Source organism: Rhizomucor pusillus, assembly GCF_041956525.1.
Source record: "Rhizomucor pusillus strain CBS 183.67 unplaced genomic scaffold VTP01scaffold_19, whole genome shotgun sequence".
NCBI lineage: Eukaryota > Fungi > Mucoromycota > Mucoromycetes > Mucorales > Lichtheimiaceae > Rhizomucor > Rhizomucor pusillus.
The window spans coordinates 227840-247544 of record NW_027192161.1 but is presented as its reverse complement, the minus strand read 5'-3'; the positions used below and the strand labels follow the sequence as shown (position 1 = coordinate 247544).

The following is a 19705-nucleotide window of genomic DNA, read 5'->3' as shown; positions in this document are numbered from 1 at the left end:
TTGCCCAGAAGCCAAGGCCACACAGTAACACAAGCCGCTTCCTGTGTAGCACCCTGATGCATTGTTCTCTGCACCAAATGGATGTCTTCCTAGATTTCCGTGCTGAGCCCTCTTTGTCGACATCCCTTTGGTTTCTACATTTGACGCGCCGCATGGCTCGCAAGAAACGGCTATAATTAGTACCTACACTGCTCGATGGTGGTCTCGTTCGATATCTTGTATGTAAAAAATGATATAATGGAACAAACAAAGCAAGAAATTCTGGGAAATATCCGATCTCGATCCAGATAATCGATGTGTCTTATGATATTCGACTCATGATCTCTTTCAACTGATACTTATTACATTTGTGCAGCATCCATCGAATATCTGCAACTGGGCTAATATGGCATTCTATCCCGATACTTGTCGCTGTTACATCGGAGAAGAGCGGTCACCACATCAAACATGATAAGAACAATTCTCAATGGAAAACAAAAATTTTATTCAAAGCGATGAAAACAAAGCGGTTCATTCCCTTCCCTTCGCAGGAATTACCCTGATCAGGTTATGAGAGTATTTCTCAGCCCAGCACCGAAAGTGTCGAGCACCCCTAGGGATGACCACTTGCATTTCACCTAAATGTGGATGAAATAAGGGAAATAAAATGGAATGGGATCGGCAAGATCCCGTCCAACCCGGTTTCTTTGGTTAGCAGACTGCAAACAATGCAACTTGATTGAAAATTACATTACCTTGACACTGGCTTAGGCGTGGACAGCGGTAGAGCGGCAGGAGCTGCAGTAACCAGGTACGACACCGGTGTCGACGGTGGTTGGCTCAATACCGGGAGTAGACTCGGGCAGCATCTCCCAGGTCAAAAACTCGTTGGTCATGTTCTGAACGAAGTCCTGCTTGATAATACCGAGACGTTTGCAGTAGTTGGTGACCTTGTCCCAGTCGCGCTGAACGTTCTTGAGATCGCGCGAGAAGTAGCGGAAGGAACGCTGGAAGATCTTGCGGTTGACGTCCGATGCCATGATAGGCTTCATTTCACAGAATAATTCATATGCCTTGACAGGGTCCTGGAACATGACATCAGCGGCGCGCTTAACGGCCTTCATGAATGCCTTGCATTTTTCAGGATTCTCGGCCATAAACTGCTCGTTGGCAATCATGAGAATGGAACAGAAGCAGCAGCAGCCAAGCTCGGCCAACTCGTCAATGCGGAGCATGCATACATCGTCGCGGGAACGGCCTTGCTGGACAGACCATTCTTCAAGTTCTACCATCTGCACGTTCTCGAGACCGATACCGGCATCAATCTCGCCGCGGATGATAGCGCCAGTAACATTCATTCCCACGCGCACGGCAGTGTAATCCTCGGGTGTCATGCCATAATAACGAGTGAGTTCGTCGAGCTGGACCTTGCCAAACTCACCAACGTAGCCAATGCGCTTGCCCCGCAAGCTCTGAAAGTCGTTGGTGATACCGCTGCACGACTTGAGGTAGACTACGCCGGTGAAGGGCTCGTCCAGCAGCGTACCCATGGACTTGATGGGGAAACCACGCGCCTTGCCGGCAATGGTATGGATCATGGCCTTGCATCCCAAGTCGACCTTGCCCGAGCCAATGATCTCTGTCACATCGGATGGGTTGTTGGGCTCAAGAATGGCCACCTTGATGCCTTCATCCTCGAAAAACTTGAGCTTCTCAGCCAAAAAGATGGGGAGATGGTAGGGAGTCGCGTGCCTGCGCGTTGCAAAAGGCAATTAGATCAGTTGCATATCAGGATGTCACGCTAGGCAGTGTTACCAGTTCAAGAGGCAAGTAATCTTATCAGTCGACATGTTCTTTTGTTTTTTGTTAGAAAGAGATGGAAAAGGAGTGCTTTTTCACAGAAAGGTTCTCTATGCCCTTTATATAGGGTTTGGCGCGTACTAGATCATCTTTTTTTTTCTGCTGCTGGTGCGGGAAGATTCGGACACCAAAGGTCCCATGCACTGCAGATTTTTTTTTCCGGCAGCGACCTCTTTTGGAAAAGCGTATTCTTGCAATGAAATGTAATCTGGGTTCTCACTTGGTTCACACTCTGGCTGCCATCCCACAACAGCAGATAGATCATGCATTCTTTCGTTCCCACTTTCCGAAATTAGATCCACGTCTTAAAGACAAATGATCATCCGTTCTATGCTCTGCATAGTAAAACGAAGGGCATTTTACTTTTTTCCTGTCAACAATTTCATGAATGTAGGTGGAAGGAAGTTATTCATTAGATTCTATAAGCAAAGAATGACGCGTGAGTCGTTGTCGTCATGAGCAGTGTTACACACTAGTTGGCGACTTACGCGTTGCTGGATCTCACCAGCCGGTAGCGCCTTGTACAGCTTAGACTGCAAATTTATCCGTTGGGGATAGACGTTCAGCGGCCACGATGATTCCTCACATTTCTTCTTTATCAAATAGCTCGCCAAATCACATAGAATGTATGAATTCTAAAAAGCAAGTTAACACGGTGGTCTACAACCAACGTTCCATGGTTTCCGATACTTGCCTGGCTGTGTTCCGGGGAAACCATATCTCGGGACGATTTGATCTTTTGCGCCACGTGATACAAGAAGGAAACATTATCCGGGGTAGCTATGCAGGATAGATAGAATTCAAAGTAGTGAACAAAGAGCATAAGGTCGTCGTTCGCTACAGTGAAGTCCGGATGATGTGCCAAAATGTGCATAAGCACAACGAACGATGTCTCCATGATAGTCGAATGTCCTTTTTCAGCCGCTGCACGCCTCTTGATATAGTTTTTGATTTGCTTGATCAAATCGGACTCTGGTTCATGTGCGTATAAAAACAGAAGAGCAAAGTATCTCGGATGGATTTGGTTCAGCTTCAAACCTTTCATGAGGGTCTCAGCAAACATGGCGCGCACATAGTAACAACTGTCCTGTACAGTAAGCGCCAGACGCTCGAATTTTGTCACTGTCAGTTCTTGTTCGTAGGGTTCCAGATGCGCTAACTTGATAATAGACTGCGCAGCGGCCAATCGCAAATGGGATGTTTCCGCAGCGCTGGAGGCTCATTAATATTTGAGATACTTTCAAAATCAGAAGATGGTTTTACCTGGTATTGTTGGTAACTGCGACGTCGCAGGATAGATCAAGGCATTCCCACAAGAGCGCAAAAATACGGTCCGCAAGCATGTCAGGATGCTCTTCATCTTTTGTAGCAACAAGATAGTTCACCAAGACTTGCAAAGCTGCGAGCTTACAAGGGCAATGCGTGTCAAAACCAAATCTTCAAAAAGATTATCAATATTATTCTGCATACCTTTCCTTTTGAGGAATCAGGTAAAAGGTTATATTCAAGCCATTCTGTGTTTTGATTTTCGTCCTAAAAGTATCGATTAATCATTGTTGTAAATACGTTTTTCTTCAATACATACTGGTGGTGTTTTTTGCTCCATCAACGTGCCTTTGATATATTCCAACAAAGGCAAGATTTTGTGCGATAGCTCTGCAGCCTTGTACAATGCAAATTCAGCGAGGCACGATAGTTTGACAACCAATTTTGGATCATCTACTTTCAAATCTCTACACGCAGTCTACGGGCTTCTGAGTAAGCATTTGCATTTTTAGAAGATACTTTTCATCCTTCTTTTCGGTATTCACCTCGATGATATCAGCACGCAAATCAGATGCGTCTGTGTTGCTGATTATGATGGCTGCGTGTCGTGCTTGTTCCACTGTTCCAGTTCGAATAAAGTTACATATTTGATTCAGCATCTCGCCATCGAATAGTTCAAATCGGGCGTTAGTCGTGCTTATGTTTGCAAGCAGCTCAAGTGATCCATTTACTGGGAAATTGATTAGCAACTGAAGAAGTAAATTGAAAGCCATCTCGCACCTGTATTTGGATCCGTTTCGGCCAGCAGCAATGATACAACCTGATGTGCGTAGTTTTGATACATTACTGGGAAAATTGTCGAGATTTCCTGCAAACTCATGTAAATAAACTTTGCTTCCGGATACGTCTCTATACATCACATAGATACCTTGAGCAATTCTTGGGCTGATTCAATTTTGCGGGTATCCCTGTGTAATCTTGCGTCTTGAAGAACTTGGAACAGATGGGGAATGTCGGACTTGTTTAGGATTACAAGGCAAGCTCGATTAAGAATGCCATGGAACGCATCGTGAATACCAGGCATCAAATCTTGAACGGTGCGTTCGAATTGTTTCTTGGGTGCATCACTAAGTAAATGGATGTCCGGGCTTAAAAGATGTTGCGGACTTACTCTTGCATTTACAATGATGTCGTATTCAGCTTCAGGATCAATGCATGTCCTGAGTAATTGGATAGTATCTATATTTTGAGCTTCTCGTAGTCGTCTGAGGGCATTGGCAGTCTTTGGCCCATCTGGAAATCGTGCTGTTACGACACATAGATGAGCTTTACGTATTATAGTGAGTAGTTGGTACCATTGCAACTCACATGAGACGTGTTTAATAATAGTTTCTGCTTGCTGTTGTGCATTTAAATCTGCTTCCATATCCGTCATGTCGTCCTGATCGCAAGATCAGTTGGTATCGGATTTCTAAGGACCACTCGTTTGTTTCCAGCTTACCTCTGTGGAGCATGTTTGAATATATTTTGATAAAAGCTGTACGAAGCTGTGGGATAATTTTTTGAGCGCAAATTCATTTCCATCTGCTAGGACTTGTGGTTACCTCTTATGTCGCCTTAAGTAAGCGGAGAATGCAACTCGCGCTCGCTGCTGGAGAGATGCATGAATCTTTAGCAGTCGCTCAGTCCTGCTTGCATCATCCATGTTTTCCGGGAAAATAAACGCGTTCAATGTGCTTTCGAGAGCAGACCTGGAGGCACAGTTGTAATATTAGTACGTCATTCTTGTATTATTAGTCACGATAAACCTACATCACAGACAAATCATCAAGGTACATGCAGTTGAGTAAAGTATCGGGTATCCACCCAACTTTACTGATAACAATATCATCACCTTCGTATCTTTTGGAACATTTAGCAATGTAATAGCTTTCTATGAAGGGCAATCACTCACATTCTCGGGAAAGCTCTGTTGTAGATAGCTCCAAGGGTTGCCATAGCTTCTTTTCGAACAGGTTGCTATATAACTTATTAGATTTACGATATACGCAGTTGTCTATTCAATTATTTTACTTTTTTATCTCGGCAACGCATCGATACTTGTTCCAACACGGTCTTGTCAATGCTGTACAGGATATCGTGCAAATTCATATTTCCAATGACTTGACAAGCCGCTGCTCGAACCTTCTCTTCCGGATCAGACATTTTGTCTTTGATACAATCTAAGTCGCAGGAACCCGTTCAGTATATTCACTTCCCAAGTAACTCTCCACTACTTTGTTACCATTCAATTCAGGTATGGTTTGACCATGTCGCTGATAGATAGCACCACACCTTTGAAGCCACTCTACGCGTATTTGGACACTCTTATCATTTCGTCTTGTATGACTTGTCAGTAAACCAGATACACACAATGCACCTTGATGTGGTATTTTACCTGCCGAGCCATGTTTTCCAGATACTAGGATATTGACGAAACAATGCAGTACCTTCCTCAGCAAACATTTTGCCAATTGTCACTGTCGCTAATAGACGAACATGGAAGTTATCGACCTTCATTTCCTCTTCCAGCTGAGGTATCACATTGAGAAGCAAGTCCGGAATCACTGAGTGTACGCGCTGAATAAGTTGATGTACTTTTTTGAGCTCCTCTTCGTCTTCTGTGGATCCTTCGCTTCGACTCATGGATACAAGGACATCGGAAAAGTATTGGCAAACACGGCGTTGAAGTGCATCTGTGCACGCCCGGCACAGATCAAGTGCCATCATGTAGCATGGATCGTTTTCGTTGGTCTACGTATATAATCAGCACAGGCGAATATAATATACATCGAGTACAGAAAATATGACTTGCCTTTTCAAACTGCTCGAGCAACAATTCAATCGATTCCTGAGAGATAGGACCAACTTCTTCTATAATTTGTGCAAGTAATTCCGTCATGCAAACTTGAACGTTTCGTTGTGGTTCGTTGCTACAATCATATCGGTTATTGTTTTGTTTGTTCAATGCATTGTACAACAACGTTGCAATTTACCTGATAACGTTGAAGCAGCAGGTAAAGTACTCTGTAGCCATTTCTTCTGCATTTTCAAAGTCTGAAATGATGATGATACTCTTGACAGTTGACAAGTTTTCAAGCAAATAGAAATGAAATGCAAAGTTTGGATTCTCACGTGATTCCAGTTGTTTCAGTTGTGACAAGAAGAGGTTGAATATACTCTACAGCTCCTTATCAGTATACAGCAGATCAGTCGCGTTTACATTATTCACACACTGTGTACCTTGAGTTCTGGCCGCGTGTATGGCGCCTCGGGAGCATATAGTCGCAGCATATCAGACAGGCAACATGCTGCTAGCGCCTTGACGGCCTTGTTGCTGTGGTTGAGTACCCTCGAATCGACGAGATCCTTAGCGTACGAAGACAATGAGTCCTTGTCGACGGTTTCCTGATCAAGGCTCTGGAGCTCCTTGGCCAAGATCTATGTTTCCGCAGTCGTGTTACGCTTTGTTCTCACTCAAGAAACGCACAGCGACGCTTACTTCAAGACGTCGTTTCAGCTCGTCTACAGGAATGGAGCGAGAACCGCTTCTTGGAACGATTGGCAGATCGAATTGGAGCGACTCCGTGGCATCAATGTCCATCGACATTATGGGTTACGCGAGAAGGACGCGAGATTTAACGAAAAAAGGGGGCAGCGCGCGTCGGTCGTCGGGCGACATTGACGTCCATGCGCCGCTCGGATTTACAAGCTGTCAATCGAAAACATTCAGGCACAGCACCCACCACACTGTAGTTTACCCAGCCAACAATGTTGCGATCAGCTAGCAGGCGCCTATACCCATTACTGCGTGCCGAGCAGCCTCCTAGACCTCAATACAGAACCAACCCTATGAAGCGGCATTTCCAGCAGCTGCAACGCGATCTTAAAACAATGTTCAAATACACCGGCTACACTGCGCTTGCAATGGCTGTCACGGGCACGATCGCTTTTCAGTCTTACCACCTGTACATTGAAAAGTACTGCGAACCGACACCACCGGAACTCGATAGTCGAGCACGCCGGATGCTGCACGGTGCCTATTTCCGCGAGACCGTCGCTCCAGACCACGAAGTAGCCGCGCACTATGTTCGATATGCGCTCGACATTGCACTTTTAGAGCAAAAGTTGCCAGAGGATTCTGAGCTTATGCTCAACTTAAGACTACGTCTGGCTGAAGACGAGCGCCGGGCAGGCAACGTACTGGATGCGCTCTCCGAGTACGCTCGAGCGTGGAAATATATGCCCAAAGATTCCCCTGTTGCTATCGACACTGCTAAAAAGATGGGCGATTTGTACATGCGGATAGGCGAGTTTCGAGAAGCCGAAGAATTCCTCGTTTGGGCCTTACACAGCATCAATGAGAAGCGCAGCGATGACGATCAACAACAAAACCAGTTACAAGTAACCACAATGTGTTCGCTAGCCAGTGTATATGCTCTCCAAGGAGAATTCAAATTGGCTTTGCCACTGCTGCTACAAGCTCTCAAACAGGTTCCACAATCAGACATCAGTCCAGGCAACCAGTGGCTGTGCCTGAAAGCTATCATTCAGAACCAATTGTCCGAATGCATGTATGGTGTTGGCAAGATAGACGAAGCAATGGGCTGGGCTCAAGCCTCGCTGGAATCATCTTCCAAAGGGCTTGAAAGTGATGCAAAACTTGCTGACTGTCAGGAATGCGGAGCAGTTGTTTCTAATAATCTTGGAAAGCTGCTAGAGGTATTTAAGCGAGAGAGAAGGAGAGAGAAAGAAGATTTGGCTGACTTTGGCTTTTCAATGCAGCTCAAAGGCGATTTTGACAATGCTGTGAAATACTACAGGCAGGCTGTAACGTATGCAGAAGCCTTTGGCAACGTTACAATTGCAGAGCATTATCGAGATAATATTCAACGCTTATCAGAAACTGGCGAATCGGCAACGCAAGCAAAAGACGTAATTGCAAGTGTACAGCAAGAGCAACAGGAAAACAAGCCATCATTGAGTTCTTGGTTAAATAGTTTGTGGAAATGAAGAACAAGTGTATTTAAATAACAACAAATCATACATAGAGCTTTTTGCATTTTCTGCTTTTTCAGGGCATATACATGTGGAATGATGTTAAACAATGATGATGTTGATGCATAGGGAACTTTTTGTACGACGTTTTGTATGTGCTAAGTGTTTTCGTTTGCTGTACAGAATGAGTGGAAGCATATAGATAATTAGATGAATCTTGAACTTTGTACTCGAGGGCGATGTCGCGATACTTGAAACTTCTTTTTTTTTTACAATGTGGATCCCTGTCGGCTGTATTCGACAATTTGATTCTTCAAATCACTGGCGCGCCTTTGCCAATAATCACGTTCAGCTTGGGCTTCTTTTAGCCGCTGCATCAACTGGGTTTCAGCATCGTTTCCGGCGAGTGCAAAGTAATCCGGTTGAGCAGTAACTTGGGAGCGGCGATGTTGTTGGGTGTTTCTGTAATTATCGAATATGGTTGCAATCTCATCAAGATTCGCATTGAACCGCTGCAAACCAGGGTGTGTCAATGATACTGGTTGCTATTTAAGTTTCCGATCAACTTACATTGTAAATGGCATCGTTGTCTATACTTTTTCTTGACATAAAGTCAGGCGAGTTCTATGCGGGATTCACTCGTGAGCAACAATAATAATATAAAAGCGTTGTTGGCTCACTTACAGCCTGAAGGTGTTCCGTCATTCGAGTTATTTGACTGCCCAGGACACGACACTTGTCGATAAGCTGATTCCACTTTTCTGTGCTGTCATCAGGAGAGGTGTGCTGCTGCTGGTGGACGGGTGATACAATGAATCCATTGTCAGGTGCAGCAGGAGGAGGTGGTTGTCGAGCCAACGGTTTCGGCGAAAACTTCTTCTGAAACGCAAGCAGCTCCTGTACCTTTCGGCTAATCTCGTCGTCATGGTGTTCGGGGGCGATTCCGACACGCGGTGGTGGCGGTGAGTACTTGAGATACTCCAATTCTTCCAAGCTCACAGAGCTGCGGGTACTCTGGCTCGTCATGGACGAGACTGTAAAGTGCCCGCTTGCATGGTGACCAGCATGGTTGCAGTTGCCGCCGTTGCTGAGAGCAAGGCTAGGGGTTGACGAGCGGGTGCTGCTCCGGCTTGAAGGTCGAGACTCGGGACCAAGCGTTGTTGCTGTTGTTGTTGTAGGACTCGAGCTCAGCTCATGCTCACGAGATAAGCTGGCATACACAGTTTGGATGTGAGCCTTGAGGGGACTAAGATCGCCGCCGCCGCCGCTGCCGTCGTCGCGCCGAACACTGCCTGCAAATTGGTCAATGTGATTCGTGCAGATTTTGTTGGGACGAGGTGGCTCGTGCAACAAGACCGAATCGGCACTGGCTTTCCTGCCTGCCCCCACGCCCTTGTAGGCGGTGGAACCGCGCCTGGAGGATCGCGCAGTGATGCTAGGAGGCGATGAGGAGCTGCTTAGAGTATCTGCAAGTGAGGAGAGGCTCGTCATGCTGGTTGCACGAGGACGCATGCTGCGGTCCTTAGGAACTGGTTTCCTAACGAGTGTGCTGATCCTCGCCACAGGACTGACTCGTCCAGTGTTTGTAGACTGGATGGGTGAAGAACGCGAAGAAGTGGGTGTGATGTTGGCATTACTGTCGATTGCGTGCCGAGACGGCGACGTGGATCTGGACCGACTGCTGCTGAACAATTTGCCCAATGTTGGGATACTGGCAGAGCGCGGAAGAGACCTTGATCTTGAGCGTGAGCGTCGACGGGAACCGTGGCTCACTTCGTCCATGCCGGCAAACTCTTGCGAACATCTTAGATTTCTTTCGCATAAGATGACTAAATAAGGGAATCAGATCCGGAGATGTCGTGGAACCACACAAAGAGAGAGATACTTACTATTGTTCCAGAAGATGCACTCAAAGTCGCTCGTTTTGTGCCCATTCCGAGAATGTGGCACAGTCAGAGGCACCCTGCTGCAAACGCTAAATCGGAAACCTCTCGAATCGCCTTGAACAAGGGCAACTATCCAGGGCGAGTTGCACGTCTCTCGGAAGAGAGACCGAATATCAAATGTGGCGTCTTCTTCAATGTACACAACGGCAATGTTATTCTAAGATTACGAATACAATAAAGTTAAAGCGATGAGTAAACTCGGCTTTGCCACCAGAAATAGTAAAAATGGAGAGTACCTTGTGCCGAGAGCGAGAATAACTCGCCAAACTGTGAATGTTACTATATACATTAACCGAGTCCCACGTGCGGTAGAATGTCTTGTCGTTTTCATCTGTAAAAAAATGTACAGATTAGCAACAGATAATGCATCTCTATAGATGTATTTTACACACCGCATTCTTTGGCCAGCGCATGTGCTCTTTGGAACAAAGAGATGAACTCGATTGCCTTGGTGAAATATTTGGATGGTTGGCCCTCAGACTCGTCATCCGACGGTGGTGCAAATGTGTAGAGACGAGGGCCCTTGTGAAAGTATTTTTCAAATGATGATACAGTGGATGTGCTGTCCGGAATCTGGGCTTTTGCGCGCAACAAGAAGGAGCTCGGACGATCTGTAATCCACGCAGAGCGAATTTAATATGCTGTATATATCGCACATTTCTCTATCCTTACCAGAAGCGCCGTTAAAGAGTTCTACTTGTTCAATGTCGATCCAGCCCTTGAACTTTAATTGCTCTCGCTTGATTCCGCGCATTAAAGAGCCAGACGAATCAGGGATGTTTCCGTCAAGACCGCACAGGTCAATTCCTTTGACATTGTGCGAGGGCCTGTTGGTGACCATGAGCTTGTCGTTGAACAGGAAGATAGTGACAGCTTGTCTTGGCTTGTTTGTATCGCGATGAACTTCGATGGCATCGACGCAGGCGAGCAGGGATCGATTCTGGTTGACGAGCGAGCACTGAATTATTTTTTTGTTTCAGAATTAAGGTTAGCCAGGGAACGAGTGTCTCTGGAAATTTGGGTGTGCTACACGTACGGGCGAGTCTTTGACGGATATGTAGAGATTGTGGCACAATGTGGCTACCTTTGTCGGATCATCGTCAGCCATGGTTGCTATTTCGCTCGATTTAGCGCACGCCATGGTCAATTGGATAAAGTCACGATGGTCTCTCGGCGTAAACTGTAAAATGTCTAAATTGGTGATGCAGTGAGACAAATGCTTCGGAAAGCATGTGAATGCACACACACACACACTTGTTAATTTTCCATACCTTTTAGTAGCAACACATATCTAGTTATACGTTGCGGCGGCTGGACCAGCAAGTCCTGTAACCCGCGCCGTTTGCATCGAGGATCATCTTTGGCCTTGATCAAGAAGCTGCGATATGCCTGATTGGACCTGAATTCCTTGGTATGCAGCTTTTGGGCCTCTCTGTACTCGTGTAAATATTTGCGATAGCATTCAAAGTTATTCATCTAAATGGTGTAACAATTGGGGGTTCAGCGCAGGGTACCGAAAATATGGATAGAGTAGGTCTTACATGAGTGGCGCAAATATCACCAAAGCACGCGCCAACGTCGGAACTAGATGCGTTGTACTGCCGAAGATCTTGAATGAATTTCTCGTTTGCTTCGAGGATCTGTTCAATGTTGAGGAATATTTTGTTGCATTTGAACTGGTTGATGACTGCAAACCGCTCGTGGGAGCTCTTGGCCCGCAGCGGTCGAGCAATGACCTCTACAATCGTCCGAAGCGTTTCCACGTACGACTCTTCGCTGCTAATAAACTCCTGGATCGTGTCTTCTCTTCGCTGATCATCCGGCTTGTACTATAGGACGTTTGCGGTTTAGTTTCCTCCGGAGCAGAAATTTAAAGTAATTGTATTATTACCGCTCTAGCTGTGACGTCTGTGGGTGACTCGGGTGGGGACCGTGCGTCAAAGTCGTTGAAGATGTTTGGCAACTGTCTGGGGCACGGTGCTCCAACGATGTTTAGCAATTGCCGAAACTGATCTAATCGTCGGATGAGCTGTCAAGTTGCGTGGCATTCTGTATATATGTATTTACTTGGATTACGTGGCTCGGAAGGCACGACCACATCGACATTTTGGCACTATTGCACAATGGTGAGACAAGAATGCAAAGCATTGTTCACCGGGCCTTTTTACCAATGGCCGTTTCGTGTTTTGTATTAATCTCGAATAAAAGTCATTGTCGATGTCATTACTATCCTTGAGATCGGGCAAATCCTTCTCCTTGACGAGCTTCCAACTGTGTGCGAATCCCAGATCGTATAAATCTGACTCAAGTCCCTTTTTTTTATTGTGATTGCATTTAAGCGTCGAATTTTAATGCCAATATTTTCTTTCTCTCATTCTTTCTTCCCCCCCATTTTCTCAGAATATAATCTACCTTTAGAGAAGAAGGCATATCGATGCAAGAGAGGAGGAGGATGGAGGCGGACGGGGATAAGAAGAAAAAGAGAAGAAGAATGGAAACGGAAGAGATGTATTGAGGAAAGAAAGAGAGAGATAATAAAAAGAAAAGAAGAAAAGAAGACGATTCCCGCACTTTCTGTAGGGAGGAAAACGGATTCTTATAATGGGATTTCAAAAGTAGAGTCTTGTCTCCACCCCCTCCCACCCCCAACCCGCTCCCTGTGGCAAAAGCTGCATGTTGTCTCTGCGAGTGTAACGAGAGAGCAATCGGTGTTAGGCAAGTACCCTTTCTGATCGGAGGCGTCTCCGATCACACACGCCTGCTATCCTCCCCCAGCCAGGTCGGCTTCCATTCGCCGAACGGAGACCCCGGACCGATCTGTTTGTTCGTTACTTCTTACAATTATGACTTTTATGGCCTAAGCTGTGGCAAACGTACCACTTTAGAAATCATGCGACCCGCAGAGTGCTACCTACCATCATGTCAAAGCGCAGCACTTTCTCCTCGCGCGTCCGATGACGATACGCGTTTCTGTGCTGCCGCCGGGACGCCCAAAGAACCCTAAAGTCTTTCGATGGAAAACTCTGTGGTAGCAAACTGTTTTACATCTGTTTACGAGCACTTCCATGGCGTAAATGCACATAACTTTCCCAGCATAAAGGGACAATGCAAAAATGGATGGGCCTTTTTCAATGCCCCGGTCGTCCTGTTACTTTCCATGGAAATTACACATTTCTAGGCTATTCTAGCGAGCAAAAGTTTTTGGTCTCGCCGTTTCAATCAATGATAGCTGCTGGAAATGCTAGATGACAGGGAAAAAATAGAAATGCTTAAAAAAGACTTTAGTTATCTTCGACGGCCTTCGATGGCTCTACATAGTCGTTCCACCAACAAGCTTGCTTTTATATACTCATTGCAAGCACGCGTTAAGCATGAAGCATGATCCGCCGTCAATTCAACGACTATTTCCCACCCCTAAATCGAAGTGCAATTAGCAAACATGGTCTGGTGATACCTTGTGTTTTATTACAAATGATGAATGTAAAATACAACGACTTAGAGAGAATATATTCCATGATATAAAGCCATAAGAGAAGAATCAGCTAAAATAAGCACGCACACGCTGACAATGGAGGACCTAAACCTGAATTATTTATTTTCACGCTGCAGGCTCCGCCTTCATCGTGTTCATGCATATTGTTGCTTGAAGTGCTACGCCCTGCTAAAGAGCAGCTTGCAGATAGATTATCAGCCTCTTGCATACGCGCTTGCCACGCTATACCTTCTCAGAGAGAGGCGATCGCTTTGCTCGTCGGGATAGCTTCGTCTACATAGATAAGATGTTGACGTTGGTAAGAGACAGGACGAGTTTCCCCAAGCATGAATCTACCAGCTCGTGCTGTCCATCTGTCCTCACTTCCACCACCTGAGAAATGTGATCAGAAAATTGCATGGTTGACAGGTTGCTAAGCATTCTCATACGTAATGCAAAAATGTCACATCGCATGCGCAGAGTAGGAGCTCCGCGGGATGATATCGAGCTTCGTTCCTGCTGCTGTCATCACGATTTGACAATCAATTATTCCCCCGCGACCCCCCCCCCGAAACACCGGACGGCAGATGTCAGTCAGGAACTCACCGCCGCCGACGGTTGTCAATTGATGGATGATCACCTGGTTCGCAGCAGCAGATGAAGCATCAAAGGAGCAGCAGCGGCAGCCGCAGCCATTGGTCCTCTTTGCTCTGCTCCGCAAATAACCAAATAACAACAAGACGCAGCAGCATGCATGCGCCGGACCCCATTGCCACGGTAACACTGTAGTACACTCTTTTCAGAAAGCAAATCCCTATCCATTGTTGTTGTGTGTCTGTTCCAACTTGCTCACAGAAGCTCCTTCGATATAGCTGCTTATAGAATAGAAAAGATCATTGAAAAGAACGGTGGACTCACACATTCCGTTTGCAGGTCCTCGCTGGCCATGAATAAGATTTTTTTGATCATCGGTTGTTCATTGCCTATGATTGCTGACAGATAGAAATTGTCGATCGACGACTCACCGGACGAGGTATTACTGTTTTCGACCGCGAGATATCAGCAGACGTTCTGTCCATTCCCGTTACGATGGATCCCAATGGTTAATCCAAATAAGCTCTGTAACGATAACGTGTCTTTTTTATCGATACATACATTTCATGATCTAAAACCTTCTTATCACTTCTATAAGTTTCCGGCTGGAACACTCGCAGGGAAACTGAATCTCAATGTTCTGCACCAATTTGCAGGCCCATTTTTGTTACTTTGCTGCCTCCACAACCATTCGGTAACATCCTGCCTTGTAGGTCAGCTGCAGTCAAGCGCTTCAGAGTGATCTTTTCTGGATATAGCTCGCAGTTTCAAGTGCTCTTATCAAATCCTCAATTCCCTCTCCATAGAGAATGCAAAAATATGACATCCTTTGCCAAAGCAAATTCACACAAAACTCTTCCCGAAGAGATATGTGCAATTAATCTAGCTTCGTAAGTGACATAGGAGATGAGATTTCTGCCAGATGTATTATCATGTTGCTATATTTTTTGGTCTAATCAACGCCCTTTGGACATTTTCAATCTGCGAGCTCGATCGCGCTTACCAGCGGCCGATTGAGCAGACAGCATCAAGTCTTCATCCTCTCCTTCGAAACCAAAGGCTGTGCCGACAGTCTCCTCCTCCAGCTCTTCTCCGCCAGATTCAGATGATTCTTCTTGAGTTCCTGCGAAAACTGCTTGCAGCAATTCATTTTCCTACCAATGTTTATTATCAGCATAAGAGGAAGCTTACAAAATAAATGACAGCCTATCCTGTAACTTACCTGGAGATGCCTGGCGAGACCAGGACCGAGAAAGTTCCGAAACGCAGCCAGCTCAACCTGTTGTGCTAAACGGAACGATATTTTCGGTCGTTAAAGAAAATGCAGAATGATTTATCGCCGCGGGAGAGAAAGAGAGAGAAAGAACTCACCCCATCCACGAAAATGTAGCAAAGTACCGCCGATTTTGAGCCTATGTTTCGGCCGATCACCATTTTCTACGCTCCGGTTGATATCACGGAAAGCTGTCCTCTGCTCCTTTCGATCTTGCTTGTTGACACGTTTGTTGCTGTCAGTTGATAAACGCTGCAGCGCGTCTTTGAGCTCGTCCATCTCGACGTATTCGGGAGTCGCGCCATTTTCGTCTTCATCCTCAGCCTATCAGTTTTGCTTTTAGCCGGACCAAGTCCGCACAATGATGAAACGGAGTTGCGCTCTTCTACCTCATCTTTCAGGGTCTTTACACAATCAAACATTAGCGCCACGTTTTCTCCCGCCGAAATCCGGGTCTGCGTGGCCTTGGATTGCAACAGCTCCAAATGGACAGGCATCACGCTAGATGATGTAATCAAGTGGTCAATAACACTGCTGACGACATTCTAAACTGATAATTTCACCTTTGAGACTCATCCCACGCATCCTCCCATGTCCCTCGTGTGTCTCCATACAGCGATGCATACAAGAGACCATACGCCCGTATGCATGCTTCTATCAGTCGATCAATATCGGCAGATGATAGTCGTTTGTCCTCCTCGAGTTCCTCCGGCTGCAAATCTTCTCCTTCTGATGCTAATATGTTGTAAAAGTATTCTAGTCCTCCTTTTGTGTCTGCTTGAGAAGCTGCAATGAATGTTATGAATGAAAGTGTCTCGATACTCTTTTGTGGTACATAGGGACTAGTTAGTTTTAATTTATGTGATCCAGTTTGATACAAGACAAACCTGGTATTTAAGTTCGGAATCTAATGAATGTAAAATAGTTGATTTTAGCAACGATAGCACCATGCCGTATAATCCTTCTTGTTCGCTGCTTGATAGTTCAGCCTGGTTTGCAAACGCTAACGCGATGCCTCTCGCTGCCAGCTGGGCTTCCTTTGCAGACCCTGGTTTCCGAAGTGATCGAGATAGCAATTGAAGCAATGCCTCTTGGCTTGATGCATTTTCTGCAAAAAAATTGCCGCAATAATGGTGCGCGAGCAATCTATTCAACTTTGCCAGCGCCGTCTCTCTTACACTGCATTGAAAGCAATTGTCAATTTCCTCTGTTCTTATGCGTGCACCAAACTCCGCATTGAGAAAGGCATTGTTGTTGTTATTGTTGTTGTACACTTGCCTGGCTCGTTTCTCGCCTAAATCGTCAACACAGCGCCGTACCTCGTCACTAAGGGAGACTTCATCCAACGTTGCTATCGAATCAACCGTTGAAGTATCCGAAGCTGTTTCCCAGTCCTCCTCAACATCAGATCCTGGGCGACTGCTGACAGGTGTGCCCAATGTGTTAAGCGCGGCGATCCGAGCTTGTTGCTTTGCCGCTTGTTTCTGCAAATTTCGCGGCATTCTAGGATTGCGTGAGGAATTGGGAGAAAGAGTGAGATCGATCAGATCTTTGCGAGGAGGCGTCGGTTGTCATGGGTGACGTAAGGTTTCAGCTGACGTCGAGAGCAGAGAGTGAGTACAACTCTGCCGTTCACGTGCCCCAGACCGACGGTGCTGTTAAAAGTGGTCAGAAAAAGGGGCTGATTGAAGATACGTGAGCAGAGATAAGAAACTCGTTTAAATTAAGCATGAGAACGTATTCATGCATGGTTTAATTTAATTTGGTCGGTTTACATGAATGACAACAATCTATGCCGATCAGTACATGAAGTTTGCGATAACTTGTCAGCAAGGGCAATCCCTCTGAATGCATGTAAAAGCATCGGAATCGCACACCCGTTTGACCTGATGACTCGTGATTGTTAGGTTGGCGCGGCTATCATCTTCTTTGTGCATCTGTGTGTGTGTGAAGTTCTGCTGCCAGTGAGTGCGGGTGGCCCGTGTTACAGATTGTACGGATTCAGAAAATCAGTGGAGGAAAACCGGGCAGCTGCTCTTTCCATGATCACACGACGGAACTGTCCCTGCAAAAAATTGGATGGGTGTTTCTCTCTCATATTCTCCTTGCTTCTTCTTTTCCACGCCGCCTTCTTGCTCTTTCTTCTTTCTTCCATTCTTTCCGCTACTCTCTAACTTTCTTCACTTGGATACTCTGTTGCCTCGATGATGATCGAATCACCCCCGTCCCCGCACTCGCAACGGAAACCATCCGTTACATTCAGTCTACCAGACACGCCCGGAGCGGAGGAAGAGGAATACGAAGACCAGAAATCATTGCTATCACCCCTCCGATCACCAACAATTGATATCTGTGCACGCGCTGTGCCCAACACTGTCTTGGTTGCCATGCTGGACAGGCCAGAAGAAATGCGACAGCTCGTTCAACACAACCGTGCATTTTTTGCTGCTCTTCGTTCTCACTTGCACACTGCCTGGCCGCGATTTGAAAATACTCTGTACTGCTCGAGAGCGACAATGCCAGACAGGGATTGGCTCGATCGCATCAGTAAAGCGCTGCGAGACGTTCCGCCGCTTCTGCAACAATTTTGCGATTTGGTAGGCTACACTGATGTGGAGCCAAATCAACAAGACAAACCCTACTATTTTGAGCATGTGGATATTACCCGGATCCGCAACCATCCGGATCGTCTTAACTCTAAAGCCTATCCTCAGTTCTACGTAAATTGCCGCGAATGCATGAACGCAGACAGTTTTGAAAAGTTTCAGCACACGCTGAAAATACCAAGGCACGAAATGCCCGATGATATCTGGGAGATGACCATCTACGACCAGGTGGATAAATGGCCAAACTTGATAGCTCAGCTTAAAGAGATCATAGCTTATGAGACAGAACAAGAGTAGACATACAAACACAAAGAAAATGGGAATGGGAACTTTTCCCGCAAATTGGCGCAGGAATTTTTTGAAACTTTCTTTTCCGTCTACTCCTTCCCGCCCCCTTATTCCATTTTGAAAATGGCTCCTACACGAAAACGTGCGCGGGAATGGCAGAAACCTTACACAGCTGCTGAAAACTTGAAGGGTGCATGCACCTGTCTAGAATCAACTGTCGGTGCGGTGCGTTTTTTTGTAAATCTGACCTGATTTCCACAACTCGACAACTTAAACATCAAACCAACATTCGCAGCTCGCCGAATCAGTCCATAGTCTGAAGGACATTACAAAGGACTTTGCACGTCTAGGCAGAGTTACATCTTTTGATAGGGTATAGTCACATGGCCGGTTGCTCAGCTTTAGCGCGTTTCCACGAGTCCGTTGACGAGAGAATCACGTTGCATGCATAGAAATATGAGATTGTTACCGACGCCGATATCCACCTTGCACAGTCGGCCATCGCCAGCAAACTTGTACCTGAGATCGATGCCTTGCTAGAGGAAGCTCGAGCGGGTTTGGCACGACTCGCAAAGGAGGAGCAGAATATGGAATTGAAGGTAAATCAGATCCGTGTCACGTCCTCCTTCGCTGCGAGATAAAGATGCTCAGCTCTGTAAAAAATTACACAGCTCGATTATCAGATGAACAGTATTAAGAAATTGCAAGCATTGACGGCTTCCACACCTAACCAGCATCGGAAAAGGCCACGACAACAAAGCAGGGTAAACGTGGATGGATTTTACTTCTATTCAAAGCATGCAGCTCAACGCCCGATTGCAACAGAGAGCATCAAATCCATCGCGACGCGATTCTATGGAGGCCAAGCGCGAAGTGTTGCGAAAAGAACTTGAGCAACTCAATAAGCAAATTGATCTTGAAGCATCTAAACTCAAATCTGCGCAAGAAGCACGAGAAAAGCTACGGCAACGTGAGCATAATGGTTACTCATCGAGAATCGAAGACTTGTGGTATTCATTGCTTTCGTCGTATAGGTCTTGAGAAAAAGAAACAGATACCCAGCCATGCATCGCAATCATCATCATCTCTACCATTATCACCCTCGTCGTCATCTACACCATCCTCAGTGCCTCAGGTTAGTTGGTTGCTGCATTGCGATAGTTCTAGAAAGAGTTAACCATAACGGGGTGATAGAAAATGCAAGAAGACGATCTTCAATCATTCAAGCATTTGAAAACTTTTTGCAAAATCCTGCTTCCAGCGAACAATATCGGAATCCAGCTCGGACAGCACATGGAAACATTCATATCAACGCCAACAAATACAGACGCTGCTACAGGATCCAAATGACAAACAGACTTTTTACTTAAAAAATGAAGATACA

The 19705-nt window shown here is 45.9% G+C and overlaps 7 protein-coding genes across 7 annotated transcripts; 3 read left to right on the top strand and 4 right to left on the bottom strand.

The window, feature by feature from the left end:
• Positions 1 to 746: 746 nt before the first annotated feature.
• VTP01DRAFT_3964 (uncharacterized protein) lies at positions 747 to 1829 on the bottom strand (the record flags this gene model as incomplete). Its single annotated transcript, XM_069382593.1, has 2 exons — positions 747 to 1731; positions 1795 to 1829. The coding sequence occupies 2 exons, from the start codon at positions 1827 to 1829 to the stop codon at positions 747 to 749; spliced, it is 1020 nt and encodes a 339-aa protein (XP_069235898.1).
• A 369-nt stretch (positions 1830 to 2198) lies between these two features.
• VTP01DRAFT_3963 (uncharacterized protein) lies at positions 2199 to 6754 on the bottom strand (the record flags this gene model as incomplete). The annotated part of the gene is made up of 22 exons (XM_069382592.1): positions 2199 to 2258; positions 2328 to 2474; positions 2534 to 3050; positions 3103 to 3245; positions 3310 to 3372; positions 3425 to 3583; positions 3651 to 3835; positions 3886 to 3973; positions 4034 to 4219; positions 4277 to 4410; positions 4474 to 4546; positions 4607 to 4652; positions 4710 to 4856; positions 4918 to 5007; positions 5060 to 5124; positions 5179 to 5327; positions 5390 to 5484; positions 5543 to 5898; positions 5960 to 6077; positions 6141 to 6325; positions 6388 to 6585; positions 6647 to 6754. 22 exons carry the CDS (start codon positions 6752 to 6754, stop codon positions 2199 to 2201), a joined length of 3312 nt encoding a protein of 1103 aa, XP_069235897.1.
• Positions 6755 to 6915: 161 nt separating this feature from the next.
• Positions 6916 to 8157, top strand: VTP01DRAFT_3962 (uncharacterized protein; the record flags this gene model as incomplete). Its single annotated transcript, XM_069382591.1, has 2 exons — positions 6916 to 7866; positions 7930 to 8157. 2 exons carry the CDS (start codon positions 6916 to 6918, stop codon positions 8155 to 8157), a joined length of 1179 nt encoding a protein of 392 aa, XP_069235896.1.
• A 254-nt stretch (positions 8158 to 8411) lies between these two features.
• On the bottom strand, positions 8412 to 12980 carry VTP01DRAFT_3961 (uncharacterized protein; the record flags this gene model as incomplete). Its single annotated transcript, XM_069382590.1, has 14 exons — positions 8412 to 8654; positions 8713 to 8766; positions 8827 to 9971; positions 10032 to 10245; positions 10325 to 10419; positions 10481 to 10699; positions 10761 to 11046; positions 11125 to 11279; positions 11360 to 11564; positions 11630 to 11917; positions 11980 to 12101; positions 12156 to 12201; positions 12257 to 12400; positions 12966 to 12980. The coding sequence occupies 14 exons, from the start codon at positions 12978 to 12980 to the stop codon at positions 8412 to 8414; spliced, it is 3231 nt and encodes a 1076-aa protein (XP_069235895.1).
• Positions 12981 to 15110: 2130 nt separating this feature from the next.
• VTP01DRAFT_3960 (uncharacterized protein) lies at positions 15111 to 16929 on the bottom strand (the record flags this gene model as incomplete). Its single annotated transcript, XM_069382589.1, has 7 exons — positions 15111 to 15308; positions 15377 to 15441; positions 15526 to 15751; positions 15817 to 15928; positions 15991 to 16250; positions 16315 to 16606; positions 16706 to 16929. 7 exons carry the CDS (start codon positions 16927 to 16929, stop codon positions 15111 to 15113), a joined length of 1377 nt encoding a protein of 458 aa, XP_069235894.1.
• Positions 16930 to 17631: 702 nt separating this feature from the next.
• On the top strand, positions 17632 to 18330 carry VTP01DRAFT_3959 (uncharacterized protein; the record flags this gene model as incomplete). The annotated part of the gene is made up of 1 exon (XM_069382587.1): positions 17632 to 18330. The coding sequence occupies one exon, from the start codon at positions 17632 to 17634 to the stop codon at positions 18328 to 18330; it is 699 nt and encodes a 232-aa protein (XP_069235893.1).
• A 114-nt stretch (positions 18331 to 18444) lies between these two features.
• VTP01DRAFT_3958 (uncharacterized protein) lies at positions 18445 to 19671 on the top strand (the record flags this gene model as incomplete). Its single annotated transcript, XM_069382586.1, has 7 exons — positions 18445 to 18546; positions 18617 to 18694; positions 18774 to 18920; positions 18993 to 19085; positions 19147 to 19291; positions 19356 to 19456; positions 19516 to 19671. The coding sequence occupies 7 exons, from the start codon at positions 18445 to 18447 to the stop codon at positions 19669 to 19671; spliced, it is 822 nt and encodes a 273-aa protein (XP_069235892.1).
• Between the last annotated feature and the right edge of the window lie 34 nt (positions 19672 to 19705).